General features: G+C 32.5%; 1 protein-coding gene across 6 annotated transcripts in view; it reads right to left on the reverse strand.

Annotated features, from left to right (window-relative positions):
- The window catches only part of CAMKMT (calmodulin-lysine N-methyltransferase), a 422,071-nt gene that overhangs the window by 393,595 nt on the left and 12,634 nt on the right, over positions 1-15,842 (reverse strand). For all 6 annotated transcript variants that reach the window (XM_036925638.2, XM_036925634.2, XM_057497250.1 and 3 more), the window contains exon 3: positions 5,642-5,706. In XM_036925638.2, the coding sequence (XP_036781533.2) occupies positions 5,642-5,706 (65 nt within the window). The remainder of the gene's footprint in view (positions 1-5,641; positions 5,707-15,842) is intronic.

The raw sequence follows: 15,842 nt of genomic DNA on the forward strand, positions 1-15,842 counted from the left end.
AAATGATATGGATACTTAAAATTATGATAGATATTACCAGATTGCCTCTGGAAAAGTAGAACCAACCTACCCTCCCACCAACAGCAAAGAATGCCGATTTCTCTACCATTCACTGATTACTGCTTATGGTTTCTCATTGTTTGCCAATTTGATAAACAAAAATTATACCTCATTGTTTTAATCGCATTTAATTACTTCACTACTAGTGAAATAAACATTTCATATGTTTCTAGAGCATTGGTATTTCTTTTCTGATGTATCTTCAATTTCTGGCCATTTTGTCTTTTTCTTCAGTTTTGCAGTCTGCTTTTGCTACTGCTTTGTCAGAGCTCTTTACACAACAGAAAACATCTTTGTCTGCATATATGTCATAAATAATAATCACCAGTTTGTCATTTGTCTTTCAACTTTTTTGATGCTCTTTGAAAAAAGTGACCTTAAATCTTTATTCGGTGAATATATTCACCCTTAAATTCATAGGGTCTGGGTCACACTTAAAAGGGCCTTCCTTATTTCAATATCATAAAATTATGCATCTGAAATATCTAGGATTTTTAAATTAAATATTTAATCCATTTTTAATTAATTTTGTTATAAAGCATAAGCGAGAGATTCAGCTTTGTTATCTTTTCTAAATTCCTGGTCCATGGTCCCAATACTATTTACTGAAGAATTCATCCTTTCCTATTTTACTGAAATCCATCTTCATTATATGATAAACAACATTTATTTGTCTTTCTGATTGATATGTATATTTCTCCACTAATATTGCCTTTATTATGTGCCTTTACACTGTTTTCACATAACAAAATAACCTAAATTATTAAAGCAAGATGGCACACACCAAAAATATTTCCCATCTTGTGTTATTTTCCAGTAACAGAGATATTGAAAGGTTCAAGAAGAATAAATGAGACAACAGATGATATTAATACTAATAACAAAAATTAATACAAATATCACTTACAATTTACATAGTGCTTTCATATTATCTAATATTTTTATATTCATATTCACCACACTACAAGGAAGCTATGGTTTCTTATTCATTCACAATAAGGAGTTAAAATTTGTTTGAGGGCTTGCCTACAATCACACAGCTAGTAATTGGCAAAGCTAAAAACCTGAACTTCACATTCCATGATCCTTCTATGACCCCACTAAATTAAAAATAGAGCAATTACCCATAGAAATCCAAATTTCTTTTTTAATCAAACTACCTTACCAAGTGTATATAGGTATAGATATAACCACACATATGTATATACACACATATATACACATATATGTATTACATACCTATACACACACACACACACACACACACACCTTTATTTGAATGAGGAAAAAGTTTTTAAATCCAAGCTGACATTCTTGAAACGTTGATTATTCCACCAACATTATGGATCCTAACTATGAACCACAATAACAATGAAACAGAAAAACTAAAAATTTGGACTCTATTTCCTAAGAGACTTTTGGTTTCCTAACTACAGGTAGAAAATAAAAATACTTTATATTTAAATAGGAACATTTCCTTAAGTAATAACTGATTACTAATCCAAAAGAGATCAGTTTTAGATACGTCACAAAATAGATTCCACTATCAAACCATTAGGAAAGATTCAGAAGAAGCAGGAAACTGTAGTATTAAAAGTCCAAGTCAGCCTTTGGTCCTCTGGGGGGAAAAAAATCACCATTGTCACATGCGAGAGCATATAAGGCAGAGGGTCTAAAAATTTCTCCAGGACACCATGAGACACCAACCACCATAGGGTCCTGTCATGTAGCCCAGCAGCAGAAAAAAAATTTTTTAAAGAATGTCAGAAGAGGTCTTACCAATACACTCCTCCAATTTAAGCTGCAGTGTTAGCCAGGAATCCTGATTTACACTAGGTTACTGCAATGATATATTACTATTGACTTTCTATCCTTTAACTGCTTATGCACATTAAATTATTGTACACAAATTATTTGAGAAGTATTACTTCATTTGTTTATGTTGTCAAGTGAAGGATGATATGCTAAAAAGTACAAATGAACCTCTTAAATCCTCAAGCACTGATGAAATTTTACAGTTACCAAATAGTTACATTATACACTATGGCAGCCAAATTTGCATCAACAACAATGCCCTTGAAGAGAATCACGTTTTTTGGGTTTTTGTTTTAATTCATTTCAGTAGAGGAAAGAAATGACTTCGGAGAAAGAGAGAATGGCTTTGGAAGAGGCATGGCATGCTGGGGCTTCTTTCAGCAGAGATCAGGGTCTTGCTGCAAAGGAGACTCTGCCCACAGAGAAAACATAAGCAAGACATGTGTGCGGCACTTGAAGAGTACTCTTACCGGAGGTACCTGAGTGACATGTTACATGAAACAGAGAAGCACCTCATTAGAGGTGAAGGATGTCATTCAGTACTTTTTCCCTAGGTAGTCTGATGGCATCTCTTTCCAGCATGATGAATCGATAGCAGATATAACCTCTACATTGAGCAGCTTTGATATTTGCAAATGAATTAGGTTCTCAAGTAGTAGAACACAAATAATGAAATATGCATAACTGCCACTGGTTAAAGACAAGCAAAAAGGGAGCTTAGCTTTCAAAATAATCTGTTTTCCAAAACAGCAAACATAAATATACAAAAATAAGAATGGGGTCATATTCTATAAAGCAGTGAATCATTATGCAAAAATGACTACATGAGATTCATTTCAATTTCTTCCTACAACATTCAAAAGAATTCAAACAGTGAAAGAATATCTTTCATATATCATATCAGAAATATAAAACACTTTGCAGGTCATACATTTAAAAACCTAATGCTTCCAAACAACAGAGGTAAATATAAAGAACATTTTCTGCTCTATTATTCAGGAAATAAACTACCCAAAGGTTTCATTTATTTTTCAATGTCTTTTGGTCACAGCATGAACAGATACAGGAAGTAAAACTTCTTTCATCTTTGAAAATTTACAATGAATAAAATCATTACTTGATTTTTAAAATTAAGTTAAAATTGAAATCAATAGTTCTATTAAGACAGAACTATATTTTATATATACACACATATATTTGTATATAAATACATATCATGTTTTTGTAACTATAAAGTATTTTAACCATTTTTTCTGTTTTCAGGAAGTTATATTAACCTAGAAACTAATTCTTGAAATCAATGGATAATTCCATCTACTGTTTCTCTCAGTTTTAGCAACTGTTTTTCCTCATTCTAAATATCCTTCAGTGTACTACAATGGTGGTGATTTAGGAATTGATATTCTTGTAGAACTTCTGCCCTCTATCAATATTAACAATACCAAAAGTATAACTTAATGTAAAGCTAGAAGTATACAAAAGACAAAAATATGAACTCAAAAACCAATCCGGAAAACATATTTTTTGTAGATTTCTGAATATACTAAGTGCATAAGAAAGAAATCAAATGGAAATGTTTAAACATACACCTTTATATGTTTACATGATGAAAGCTTACAGTTACTATTCAAGTTATTTGTTCCAGTTATAGCAGGCTGTAAAACACAATTATGATTGTGGCGCCCTCTGCTGGGTTTCTAGTCACATACTCAACCTAGTATCACCAGTGTAAAATCAAACATTACAGGCTTCAAGTAAAAAATCACTTTTCCAATCATTGATCACTTTACGCCTTGGCAAAGATTATGTAAAAGTTATAATCAATATTTGTTTTACTGTAACAGGACGTTACCATTTCATCATTAAGGGAAATATCAATATAGATTTTTCTTTTAAAATATAAACTATAATATAAAAGTTGTTATTTCTGTCACCACTTTTATCACTCAGCAATATGTTCAAAGTTTTTAAGACCACATTTATGACAAGACATTTTAATAAATTACTATTATGGTAATTTTATCTACTGTTCCTGCCTTGTTAGCTCAACCAAAATACTTAAAAAATATCAGGATAACCCTTAATAATATTATCTTCATTATTAGGAAAAAAGGGAAAGAAGTTTTAGAGGTACTCATCATCAATAATAAGTGATAAATAGTTTCAATTTAATGAATGTCAACTACAAAGAATGTAGTACACGTTATAAAGTTACTATGTATAATGAACAGTTCTTAGTGATGAAAAAAATTAAGGCTCATGGAGATTATGTAAATTGCTCAAGATTAATTTCAGAGCCAAGATTCAAATGCAGGTAGGTGGGTAGACAACAGTGAAAAAACACCTTTTTACAATTTCTCCATTTGTCAACTGAGGGTGGATGAGGATGGGGAAGCAAGCTGACAGGAAAAGTGTTATAAAAGGATATGATAGTTACTCATGTATAAAATAATAGCTTAGACCCTTAGAAAAAATATTTTTACTTTACATAATGCTGCCAGCTAGTGGCCCTATTTTATACTGAGCCATTGAGAATAAGAATTGACATTTACATTACTGAATCAAAAATTCCACATTTAACATTATATATGCATAAGCCTAACAATGAAATTTTATATTAACCAACAGCTAAAGGAGAATCTCTCCTCACCCATCCCTTGCACAGTCCTTGTCCTACTGCCCAATAAACATATGAGATATGCCTAAGTGGGAAAGAATTCAGCAAGAGCCAATGTGTGGGAACAAAAAGGTGCACCTGTCACTACCCATGTAAAAGAAACCCGTATTTTAAATATTTCAGGACAATTTTAGGGTATTTATAGACTTCTTAGTGACAAAATAAGTATTTTTCTATACAATCAAAAGCTTGCCATAATGTGAGCATAAGAACAAAACTATTGCCCGAGTACTTCTAGGGTTTATTCTATGCAGATCTAAAATTAGAGAGCATTTGATAAAGTAGTACTGTTAACAAAGTATGTTACTTTAGTTCAGACAATAAGTACTTACAGCTCTGAAATTTCCTTTAAGGAAAAAAAGTGAGTACAATTTTTACATTTAAAATGTTCATATTTCACTGATAATTCAGTCTTTAGAGAAATATCCTATGTAACCTACATGAAGGAACACACAGCTCCTATCACAGGACATTGCTTAACTCAGTGATATAAAGATATTCTTGGATGATTTCTCTCATCATATAACATCATAATTATGTAAACGACTCTCTCAATAGAGAAATCATGACAATCTATCAGAGGCTTAGATGAAAAGACAATGTATTCTATAATATTATAATAACACATAAAACAAAAACATTCTGGTATTAAAGCATATTAGCAGCAAGGATAACATTTTCTGGGTTTATTCTGTAGGAAAGAGAGAAGAAGCAGGAAGTAGAAAGGAAGCACCCAAAACATGGCAAAGAAAGAAGAGACAGCCCATCTGTTAGATTAACTGAGAAAGTCAAAATGGAAACAAGAAACAAAAGGGACAGTACTGGAAAGTCGTTTTTCCTTCTGACTTACATTCTGTTAAACACACACATACACTACTGCGAAGTGTAAAAACTGCCTTATTCCACACTTAGTAGATGTATATTATATGATGCTTATTTTGTAGCTAAAGAGTTTGCACAATGAGAGTTTCTATCACACATACACACACACACACGAATCAGCATAATAAAGATCAGTGAGAAAAACACCAATTATAAATGCATGTTTTAAAACACTAAAAATACTTAAACAGTGAGCATATAACTTACAAACATTTCCTGTATTGTCAAAGCTGGTAAGAACATCTTCAACATTCAAAGATCCATTATTGTGTCTAGAAAGGAAGAAAGCATTTCTTTAGTGATTCTAAAATATAGAATTATTGCTTAAAAGGCTGAGACTGTGCATTGTGACACACCCAATATTAATAAAACTTTCCATGTTCTATTTTTAAAATATTTTCTGCCCACTAGAGGGAGAAGGAAAAGAACAGAATATAGTCATCAGAATATTTAATTGTAATCACATTTCTTAATGATTAATCTACAGTTTAAAGTATTAGCAAATATTTATTATTGTTTTAGTTATATAAAAGTAAGGTAAGTTACTAACCCTTTTAAAGACAACAAAATAAAACCTTACATTTTGAGAATCTCAAAAGAAAAATAATCAGTGAATCACAGAACCACACTCAACAATATATAAATTTCCTCTATAACAGCCCAACAAATTCAGAACTTCAGTCAGAAAGAACTAACTAATCTTCAAGTCTGTACACTTCCTCTATGGAGAGTTCTAAATGTCAGGGGGCAAATTTTTTTGTACCTTTTGCCTACTAATCTCAATTGCATTCCCTTAATTCTAATTTCTCTTCACCTAACAGCGCTTTAAATATTTAACTTGATTACTGGTATTTTATTAATGCTTATAAGAGAACTATTCTTCATATACAAATAGATCCAACTGTCAACAGGCCATAAAGTGTGAGCTACTTTTCCAATGGTGATAAAAACTGACGTTAATGTATCTACAGTCTTCTAAACTCTGCCCTACACAACTTACAACTGTAGTTCTTTAGGATGTTGTAACAGTTTTAACCATTAATAATTCACAAAATTTACTTCATCAATACTACTTTAACTTTGTCATTAAAGCTTATCAAAAATGATGTATAGTATTATGGACTGAATTGTGTCTCCCCAGAATTCATATGGTGAAAACCTAATCCCTCTTTCCTCAGAATGTGACAGTATTTGGAGAAATGACCTTTAAATAGGTAATTAAATTGTGGAGAAATGACCATTAAAGAGGTAATTAAGTTAAAATGGGGTCATTAGGATGGGTCCTAATCCAGTATGTCCTTATAGGAAAAGGAGGTCAGGACAACAGGGTATGTGTACAGATGGATGACAATGTGAAGAGGCCGCAGGAGGACAGCCACCTGCAAGTCAAGGAGAGAGGCCGCAGAGGAAAAAAATCATGCAAAGCCTTATTCTCAGGCTTCTAGACACAGAACTGTGAGAAAATACAAGTATTGTTGAAGCCATCAAGTCTACAGCAATGTTTTCGAAGCCATAGCAAACTAATACATGTAAGTAAGAGAATGTGGGTAAACTGTATTACTCTTTTTAGAACATTTTATTTCTATTATACAGACCCAGTTCTTTGATAAAGTGACTGAGATTACAAAAAGCTATTTGCAATCATCACTGTCCAAATACTGGACTCAAGAGTATCATAACCTAAAGAAGCAAAGTCCCCACCACAAATCAAATTTTCATTATCATAACACAATGATTCTGTATCTTCTCTGTGAACACAAGATTCTAGGTTTAGAGGAGGTTATTTATTGTTAACATGGAAAACTATGATATGTGTGTGAGGCAAGAGAGAAAAAAGAACAAAGTGTTTAACATCTAAAATGCAAGATGAAACTATTAAAATGATCAGCAATATGGCACAGAACTCAAATGGCTTGTTGAATACAAAAGCAATATATAGTTCTCTTCAAGAAAAAAATGCTCATAATCCTATCATGCAGAGATAAACAGTTAATATTTTGGTACAGAGCCTTCAAATGTTACTCCATACTCATACTTTCACTAAATAACTGAAAGCACATTGTTCATACTGTTTTGCAATTTGTGTTTTTCATTTAACATATTATAAACAGTTTCCTACATCACTAAGTATTCTCCTGCAACATGATTTTAATGGGGCCAAGTAGTTCAATGGATGCACCATAATTTATTGAACCAACATTTTATGTTGGATTTTTAGATGGTGCCCAGTTTTGTGCTATTATGTATATTGCTACAATGACCATCTTTGTTGAAACATTGGGCTCATTTCTATTTCCTTGGGATAAATTCCCAGAAGTGGAACTGCTTTATGGCCTAGTTTTAATAAGGGCATTCTCTCATGTTCTCTCTCTCTCTCTCTCTCACACACACACACACACACACATTCACTCTCAATTCAGGATGAAATAAACATTTGGAATGAAATCTGAGACAAGAGTAGAAAAAAGGCACACATATTTTGCAAAAAGTTAAATATTCCAAAAAACAAATTGGAATAATTGAAATGCATGTTTAAAAATTTAAAGCATTATTCAAACTAAAATGTATGGTTTTCAGAGTTAGCACTAAGGCAGAACTTGTCTCTTCTTGAAAGCATTATTTCTTAAAGCCAAAAAAAAATAGGAAGTATATCTTATGCTATATTTTAATGGAGAAGAGAGACAGTAAAACTAATCCTAGGCCTCTGTATAACTTACAAAGGTGAAAATCAATTATCTTTGAAGTATAGAAAACCTAAAAGATGGCATCTCATGAAAGACTAATGTCACCAATCATTGTCTCCAATAGTACAAGAGTTAGTGCTAATTATAGGAAAACTGCCATAAACACGTGGTAAATATTCAGTTTGATTATTTCAAGTTCCCTTTCATTTGTCCCAAACTCAAGGACTTCTGATTCATGAATCATCTACTTGATTCAAATGTCAACTCCATAAAACCTTATCTACTCATAATCTTTCAACTATTTACCTACGTCCTATGGACAATGTGGTTAAAACGATGATATCTATGAGAAAAGGACCTTCAAACTTTACTCTTAGTATTATACTGGTAATGAATGTTATATGACAATGAAAAATGTTTGCCACATACCCCCTGCTTTTTTCTAAACTCCAAAACTTTAACTTGTTTCACAAATCTCTGATTTACCCATAGCTATTTTAAAAGTTCTCATCACAAAAAAGAAATGGTAACTATCTGACATGATAGAGGTGTTAGGTAACTCCATAGCGATAATCATTTTGCAATATAAAAGTGTATCAATACATTGTAGACCTTAAAATTATATAACATTATATATGTCAATTATATCTCAGTAAAGCTGGGGAAAAACTACCAATAGCCAATTTCTTTTGACCAAGGCCAATAAATTTTTTTTACAAGCACATAAAACTATCCTAGAACTGAGGACCTTTAAGTTTTTCCCAAGAGTGGCTTATGAAGTAAGGACTAAGGAGTGAGTAAGTCACTGGGACAGATAATTATTTGAAAAGTGGAGTGGGGGGAGCTACCAGAGGAAAAATCTGAAGCCTAAAGTTAATAAGAGTTTGAAACTAGAAGTTAAAAGTAAGCCAAGGCAAAAATATAACACCAAAAGCACAAACAACAGAAGAAAAAAGTAGATAAGCTGAGACTTATCAAAATTAAAAAGTTTTGGGTATCAAAAGGCACTATCAAGAAAGTAAAAAGACAACCCACAGGGTGGAAGAAAATACGTGAGAATCACATATGGGTCTAATATCCAGAATATATAAAGAACTCTGATAATTCAACAACAAAAACAAATAACCCAATTAAAAATTGGGAAATGATTTCTCCAAGGAAGATATATATATTCCAAAGCATGGGGAAAAATTGGAAACTTCATACATTCCTGGCAGGAATGTAAAATGGTATGGCACTGTAGAAAACAATTTGGCCATTCTTCACAAATTTAAATGAAGAGTTACCACATGACCCAGCAATTTTCCCTTATCTACATACCTAAGAGAATTTAAAACATATAGTCACACAAAAATTTGCGCATGATTGTTCATGGTAGCATTATTCAAAATAACCAAAAAATGGAAACAACCCAAATGTCTATCAACTGATGAAAGGAGAAACAAAATTACATACAATGTAATATTATTCAACCATAAAAAAAGGAATAAAGTAATGATACATATTGTAACATGAGTGAATCAAAAACACTAGGCTAAATCAAAGAAGCTAGACATAAAAGTCCACATATTGCATGATTATATTTATATGAAATGTCCAGAAAAGGCAAATCCACAGGGACAAAAAGTGGTTGCCAGGGGAACTGGGGAAGGAGGAAGATGAGGAGTTACTACTAATGGGTATGGGGTGATGAAAATTTTCTGGAATTAGACAATGGTGCTGGTTACACAGCACTGTGACTATGCTAAAAACCACTGAATTGTGTACTTTAAAATGGTTAAAATGGTAAATTTTATGGTACATGAATTTTACCTTGATTTAAAAGAAAACTGGTCCAAAAAAATATAGAAAAAGTAAACCAGAAAGTGGAATGGGCACTAAAAGCCTGCAGGAGAACAAAGAGGAGAGGTTTTCATAAGGAAAGGTTTGAAAAACTTCATTCTAAATGCAACTTGCTTTGGAGCTTTTTCAAAAATAAATGGCTTCAGAGATTTTTTCAATCTTGTATCTCCTAGTTACAGGAAGTAGTGGATAATTCTACATGTAATACCTGAAAATTTGACATTCCAATTTACTGAAACTTTGAGTATATGTGTATGTAAGCAAACTACATAAACAATCATTATCAGTGTTTAAAACAAATTAAAAAGCTAAGTTATAATTAGACCAATTCTATGATTTAAATTCCATTGAAAAGACTCAATGGATTAGTCTTTTAATTTTCTGCATACAGTAGATCATATTTTAAAGGTTCTACAAAGTTCCCGTTAAAATACAAAATAAAGTGTAAGAGAACAAATGCTGTTTCCATACTCACTTCTGCTGTTCATACCACTAACGTTAAAACTATACTTTTTTTCCCCAAGGAGGAAAAAAAGCTTTTATACAGAAGGCCTTATAAGAGTCTTTTTTTTTTTAATTAAAGTATCGTTGATATGCAATCTTATGTTGGTTTCAAATATACATCACAGTGGTTCAACAGTTACCCATATTATTAAAACCTCACCCTCTCTAGTGCGGATACTCTCTGTCAACATAGTAAGATGTTAAGAGTCATTAACTGTATTCTCCATGCTGTACTACTGTCCCCATGATCAACTTATATTGTGATTGCGAATTATGGTGCCCCTTGATCCTCTTCATCCTCCCCTGCCAATCCCTCCCCCTTGGTAACCACTAGTCCCTTCTTGGGTCTGTGAGTCCACTGCTATTCTGTTCCTTCTGTTTTGCTTTTTTTTAATACTCCACAAATAAGTGAAATCGTCTGGTACTTGTCTTTCTCCACCTGGCTTATTTCACTGAGCATAATACCCTCTAGTTCCAACCATGTTGTTGCAAATGGGAGGCTTTCTTTTCTTTTTATGGCTGAATAATATTCCATTGTGTATATGTACCACATCTTCTTTATTCATTTATCTTTTGAGGACACTTAGGTTGCTTCCATATCTTGGCTATTGCAAATTAAACTGTACTTTTTAAACAGTATTTATATTTGTCCCAGATGCCAGCCTTGCCAAGCTTTAAATAGGTACTTATGATACCACACAGGGAAGGATAATTCGCCATACACCTAATTTCACAAGCATACATTCCCATCAGTAGGTTTTATTTAGCAAGCACTCACAGGTACACACTAAATTTAGTGAGGTAAGGGTCTGGTGTTTTTTTTTTTTTTGGTTTCCCTAGAGAAGCAATGTATGATCTAGCTGCAGTGTATTTTTTTGTATTATAAAGATGCACCACAGTCAAAGACAAACTCATTCTTGACTTCTTATCCATTCTAAGATTCCAGGATAAGCCAAAAATCAAGAGTGCTAGGCTTCTAATTCAGCAACTACCATGGAAACAATAGTCTTATCCAAAGAAAGCAGACAGTTCAGGCCCCTTGGCTTTTTCTACACCTAACACATGTATACATTTATAAATGACTAACTCAAGCACTTCTGTGGTTCCAAATATAATGGAAGTATTTAAAGCTTCCAGAATATGCAAATTCCTACTACCTTAAAATTAAGTTGAAATATGGGGGGTGAGGAACAATTTCTAGTATCTGTACAGTAAACTATACAATAACAAATTGCAGCTTATAAGACGGGGAGAATTTTTAATGGAAGATTTTTAGTATAAACATCTCCTGGAATGTTTTGTTTTCCATACACGTGTCTATCTAATAGGAAGAACTTCTTCTATAAAGTTCTAAGAAAAAAAGCACCAGAAAGACAAGAAGACTTTGTGAAGGAATAAAGTAGAAATCAATGCTTGGATTTTAATTTTCTAACTCTCAATACTTAGAACAGTCAACCATCCTCAGATATACAAAGAAGACAACAGATCTTGGGGATTTTGTAACTTAACTTTTACATTGTCCAGACCTTTGCTTCTGATGGAAGTCACTAAGGAAAATTCTTTATGCCTTCATTTTAAATATCATCATGTAAGGCTGAAAATAATGGTCAGTTTTAATTAAGGTCACTGTTTGTACACCTTTCAGTAATATAAAGAGAGTGGATGGTCCCAAGCACAGTCTCCTTATGCGATGAATATTGCCAAATGCTCTTTTTGCAAATGCTGAATTACCTTTTATTCAGCATTTTTTTTGTAATATTCATAATGTCATGTGCTTAAAAGTGGGCTTTGAAATGTGTGCTGCTTCCTGTTCCTAATCCCTTTCTTCCTATTTCCCAGTCTTTAAACATGGGATGCTATTTACTCAGCTATCCAGTAGAGCTTCAAGATGGCCTTTTCTGAAAAGTTGGTGTGGTGTACACTGAAGTAGGTAGTGTATGTGTGTTCTGATACCTGGTTATAATAGATATACACATCAAAGCCTTTACAGCATATTTCTGTATTCCTTTCAAGATTACAAAGATGGAATGTTACTATTTTATCAGCAAGGTTTTAAAATGCATTTATACATTCAAAAAAAAAAAGTATGTACTTTGAATTCACAGATATCTAGTTATTTACCCCCTTAGGGTATTTGTTTCAAATCTAATAAAACTCTCAAGGTCCAAAAATCAAGACACAGGGATGTTTTAAGAAGGATAAAACTAATAACAAGTACTAATCACCATATATGCATCATCTCTGTTGAATTTAACAGGTGTTCATAGATGTTAGGATCTGAGAACATCAATATGGGGTTTATATTATCTGGGAGGAATAAACATTCCAAATGTTCAGCCCTTTATTAGTAAACTCAAAAGCAGATCCACCATATAACATGTATTGATCAGCATTCCTCCCCGAGAGATTGTGGCGGCCTTCTCAGTAGCCTCTGATGTTTCTGCCTTGCACTTTTTCCCCTTGTATGTTTTCTAGTACCTTCATCCTCATCTGGAATGATTTATTCCTTTCTCACAGAACTTTCAAATTCTTCCAGATCCAGTTTAAACTCCTGCTCCTCAAGGCTTCCCCAAAATTACTCCTATCTCTAAACTCCTAATATGTGATCTTCCATTCATTTGGAAATTAGTTAGGTAATACCTGATGAGAGTATAGAATGGATGGTTAACTTTCTTTCTTAATAATTTTTATTATTTAACTTTCTACATATTTAAGCTCCTTGAGGATAATATATATTACATTTATTTTATCTACACAAAGGAGCTATTAAATATTTACAGATTTAAATTTACTTAAAAGTATTTACTACTTTTTTTCAATCATTCCATAGTATTGATCTAACAAACTTGAAAAATGTAGAGGAAGATGATAGTACTCCATTTCAAAACTACTTTCTAAACCACCACTTTTAGCTACTGCAAATAATTTTTTAAAACTTTAGAATGTCCACAATTTAAACAACACTGAAGAAAACAGATAAAGGTAATTAAAGAACTGTCATGGAAGCATGTTGAGAAAAAAGCTATTGAGATATTAAAGAAACAAGAATGGAGATGTGTTGGGCAGGTAACAGAAAACAAGAAAAAGCAGCAAATGTAGGAAATGAACATGAAAATTGGCAATGAAATGAAATGAACTATTCTCGGCAGAAACCCTCCCCTACCCAGCAATTTCAGTAATGTCAGTGATTTACTATACAGTAACAGGATTATGGACTAAGAAATGGAATGTTCAGAATAATCAATAAGGAAATTACCTTATCTAGACCTCAATCCCTTCATCTGTAAAATGTATAAATGGATACATGATTGCCTCACAAGAAGCAGGATGTGTAGAAATTAAAAGTGCAGGCTGTGACTATCATTATAAAGATGTTACCAACAGAGATAGCTGGGTGAAGGGTACATAGAACCCCTTGTACTATTTTTGCAACTTTCTGAGTCTTTAACTATTTTAAATTAAAAGTTTATTAAAGTACAAGCTGTGGAACCAGACCACCAGGATTTGAATAGCACACAGTCAAGTATTGGCTGTGAGACCTCGGTCAAGTTATTTAACTTCTCTGGGTTTTACTTTCTTCAATCGCAAAATGAGGATAATAACAATATTTACTTCATAAGGTGCTGTATAGATTAAATAAACTAATACATGTAAACCACTCACAACAAGTAATTATACAATTATTGAGTAAATGACACTCAATAGTCAGCCATTATTAATTTTAAGGGTTTTTTTTAAAATTTTAAAATCACATTCAGTTCTAGAATTCTGTACGTTTAAACTACTGTTATTTTTCCACCACTAATGTGGAGGGATACTAACTAGTTTCAAAAAAGAAAAAAAGTCTTGGCAGCCATTGCAGCCAAAATTTTAGCTCAGTCACTGGTCTTCTCCATAAATTATGATTCAATGTAATGTTTATATAGACATACTAGTATTTATTCTTCCAAAAGTGGATATATCACAAAGAAAAATGCTATTGGAAAGGAGTTGCAGTTTACATTCTAGCATGGGTTCCTGCTACATTAGGGTCACCTCCACCAAGTAGACAGCCATGTCTTATTTTGAAAGCTCTCAAGAACAGAAGATTCACATTCTCTCCAGCTAACCCTTACCAGGGCCTTGAAGGTGTCAGGAAATTATTCTTGGTACAGTTTACACTTATTGCATCTTGTCACAAGTGGATATAGATTAGTTTTAGAATTCTATACCCGAAGACCCCCCTAGAAGGATCACTCCATTTTATATTCTCTTTAATTGCCTTATAGATACTATATTCTAATTGTTTAATCATCTTCATTTCTACTTAACAGAGTTATTGTAAGGATTACATGAATTAGAATACATCAAAGCATCTAGTTCTGTACCTACAACATAGTAAGCATTTAAAGTATTTTTCTTTCCTTCCTAACCAATAACTGAGTTTATATTGTATTAGTTTACAATTATTTCCATTAGAATGTGAGGCAGTTGAGGTATTCTAATTAGAATCTCATAATATATGTACAGGTAAGCTCACAAATTCATAGATTTTGCCCTCTTTTTGAAGTTTTCAATAAAGCAGTATTATGAAACCAGATCTTAACTGTTCTTCCCTGCCCACCCTAGTTCATTTTTATCCAAATCCCAAATTTTAAGGTATTATGATGTCTTTTAAAGCTTGGATATTTTAAAATAAAAAGTTCAAGAAACATATACTATAAATAGCATCCTTTGTGAAAACTTTTTTTCTCAAAATTATTCCTAGCCTCACCTAACCCTTCTTCAGTCACATTTCCACTTAAAATGTTTTTTGTTCTTCTTACAGTTACAGTAAATGTGCTCCTCCCTCTCTTTCAAAATGTGAAATCTTGTCAAAAAAGATTAGATTATATCAAACACCTACAGTAATATTGCAACATGCTAGATTATAACAGAGAGAAAATTAATTCAGTAAAAATGGTATCTTGTTACTTCAGTTTGCAAGTCTCTTATCTCTTTTCTAATGATTTTTAAAGACAGAATAGTCTGTATGCGGCTCACAATACCAATGTTTTCAGATGAATTTTCTCCTCCTTAATTCTTAATTCTTAAGATTCTATTCTGAACGTGACAAAACATGAATAGGAAAAATACCAAAGCTTGATTTTTCAGATAACTTTAAAAGTAGTTTGGAAAATTCAGTTTTCACTTCCAGCCTTCTTTGCCTCAAAAAGAACTTGCTTTTGTCATAATCAAATGCTATAAGAGAATGGTTAAATGAATCCTTTGATTTGCAACCCTCTTTATTCTCAAATGCCGCTACATTCCTGAGAATACAGCAAGACCCAGTTAAAGCAGCAGAATTTCCTACACAAAGTTGCAAAACCTAAGTTCTTGATTACCTGCAAACTCAATAG

Source organism: Manis pentadactyla, chromosome 2 (assembly GCF_030020395.1).
Source record: "Manis pentadactyla isolate mManPen7 chromosome 2, mManPen7.hap1, whole genome shotgun sequence".
Lineage (NCBI taxonomy): Eukaryota > Metazoa > Chordata > Mammalia > Pholidota > Manidae > Manis > Manis pentadactyla.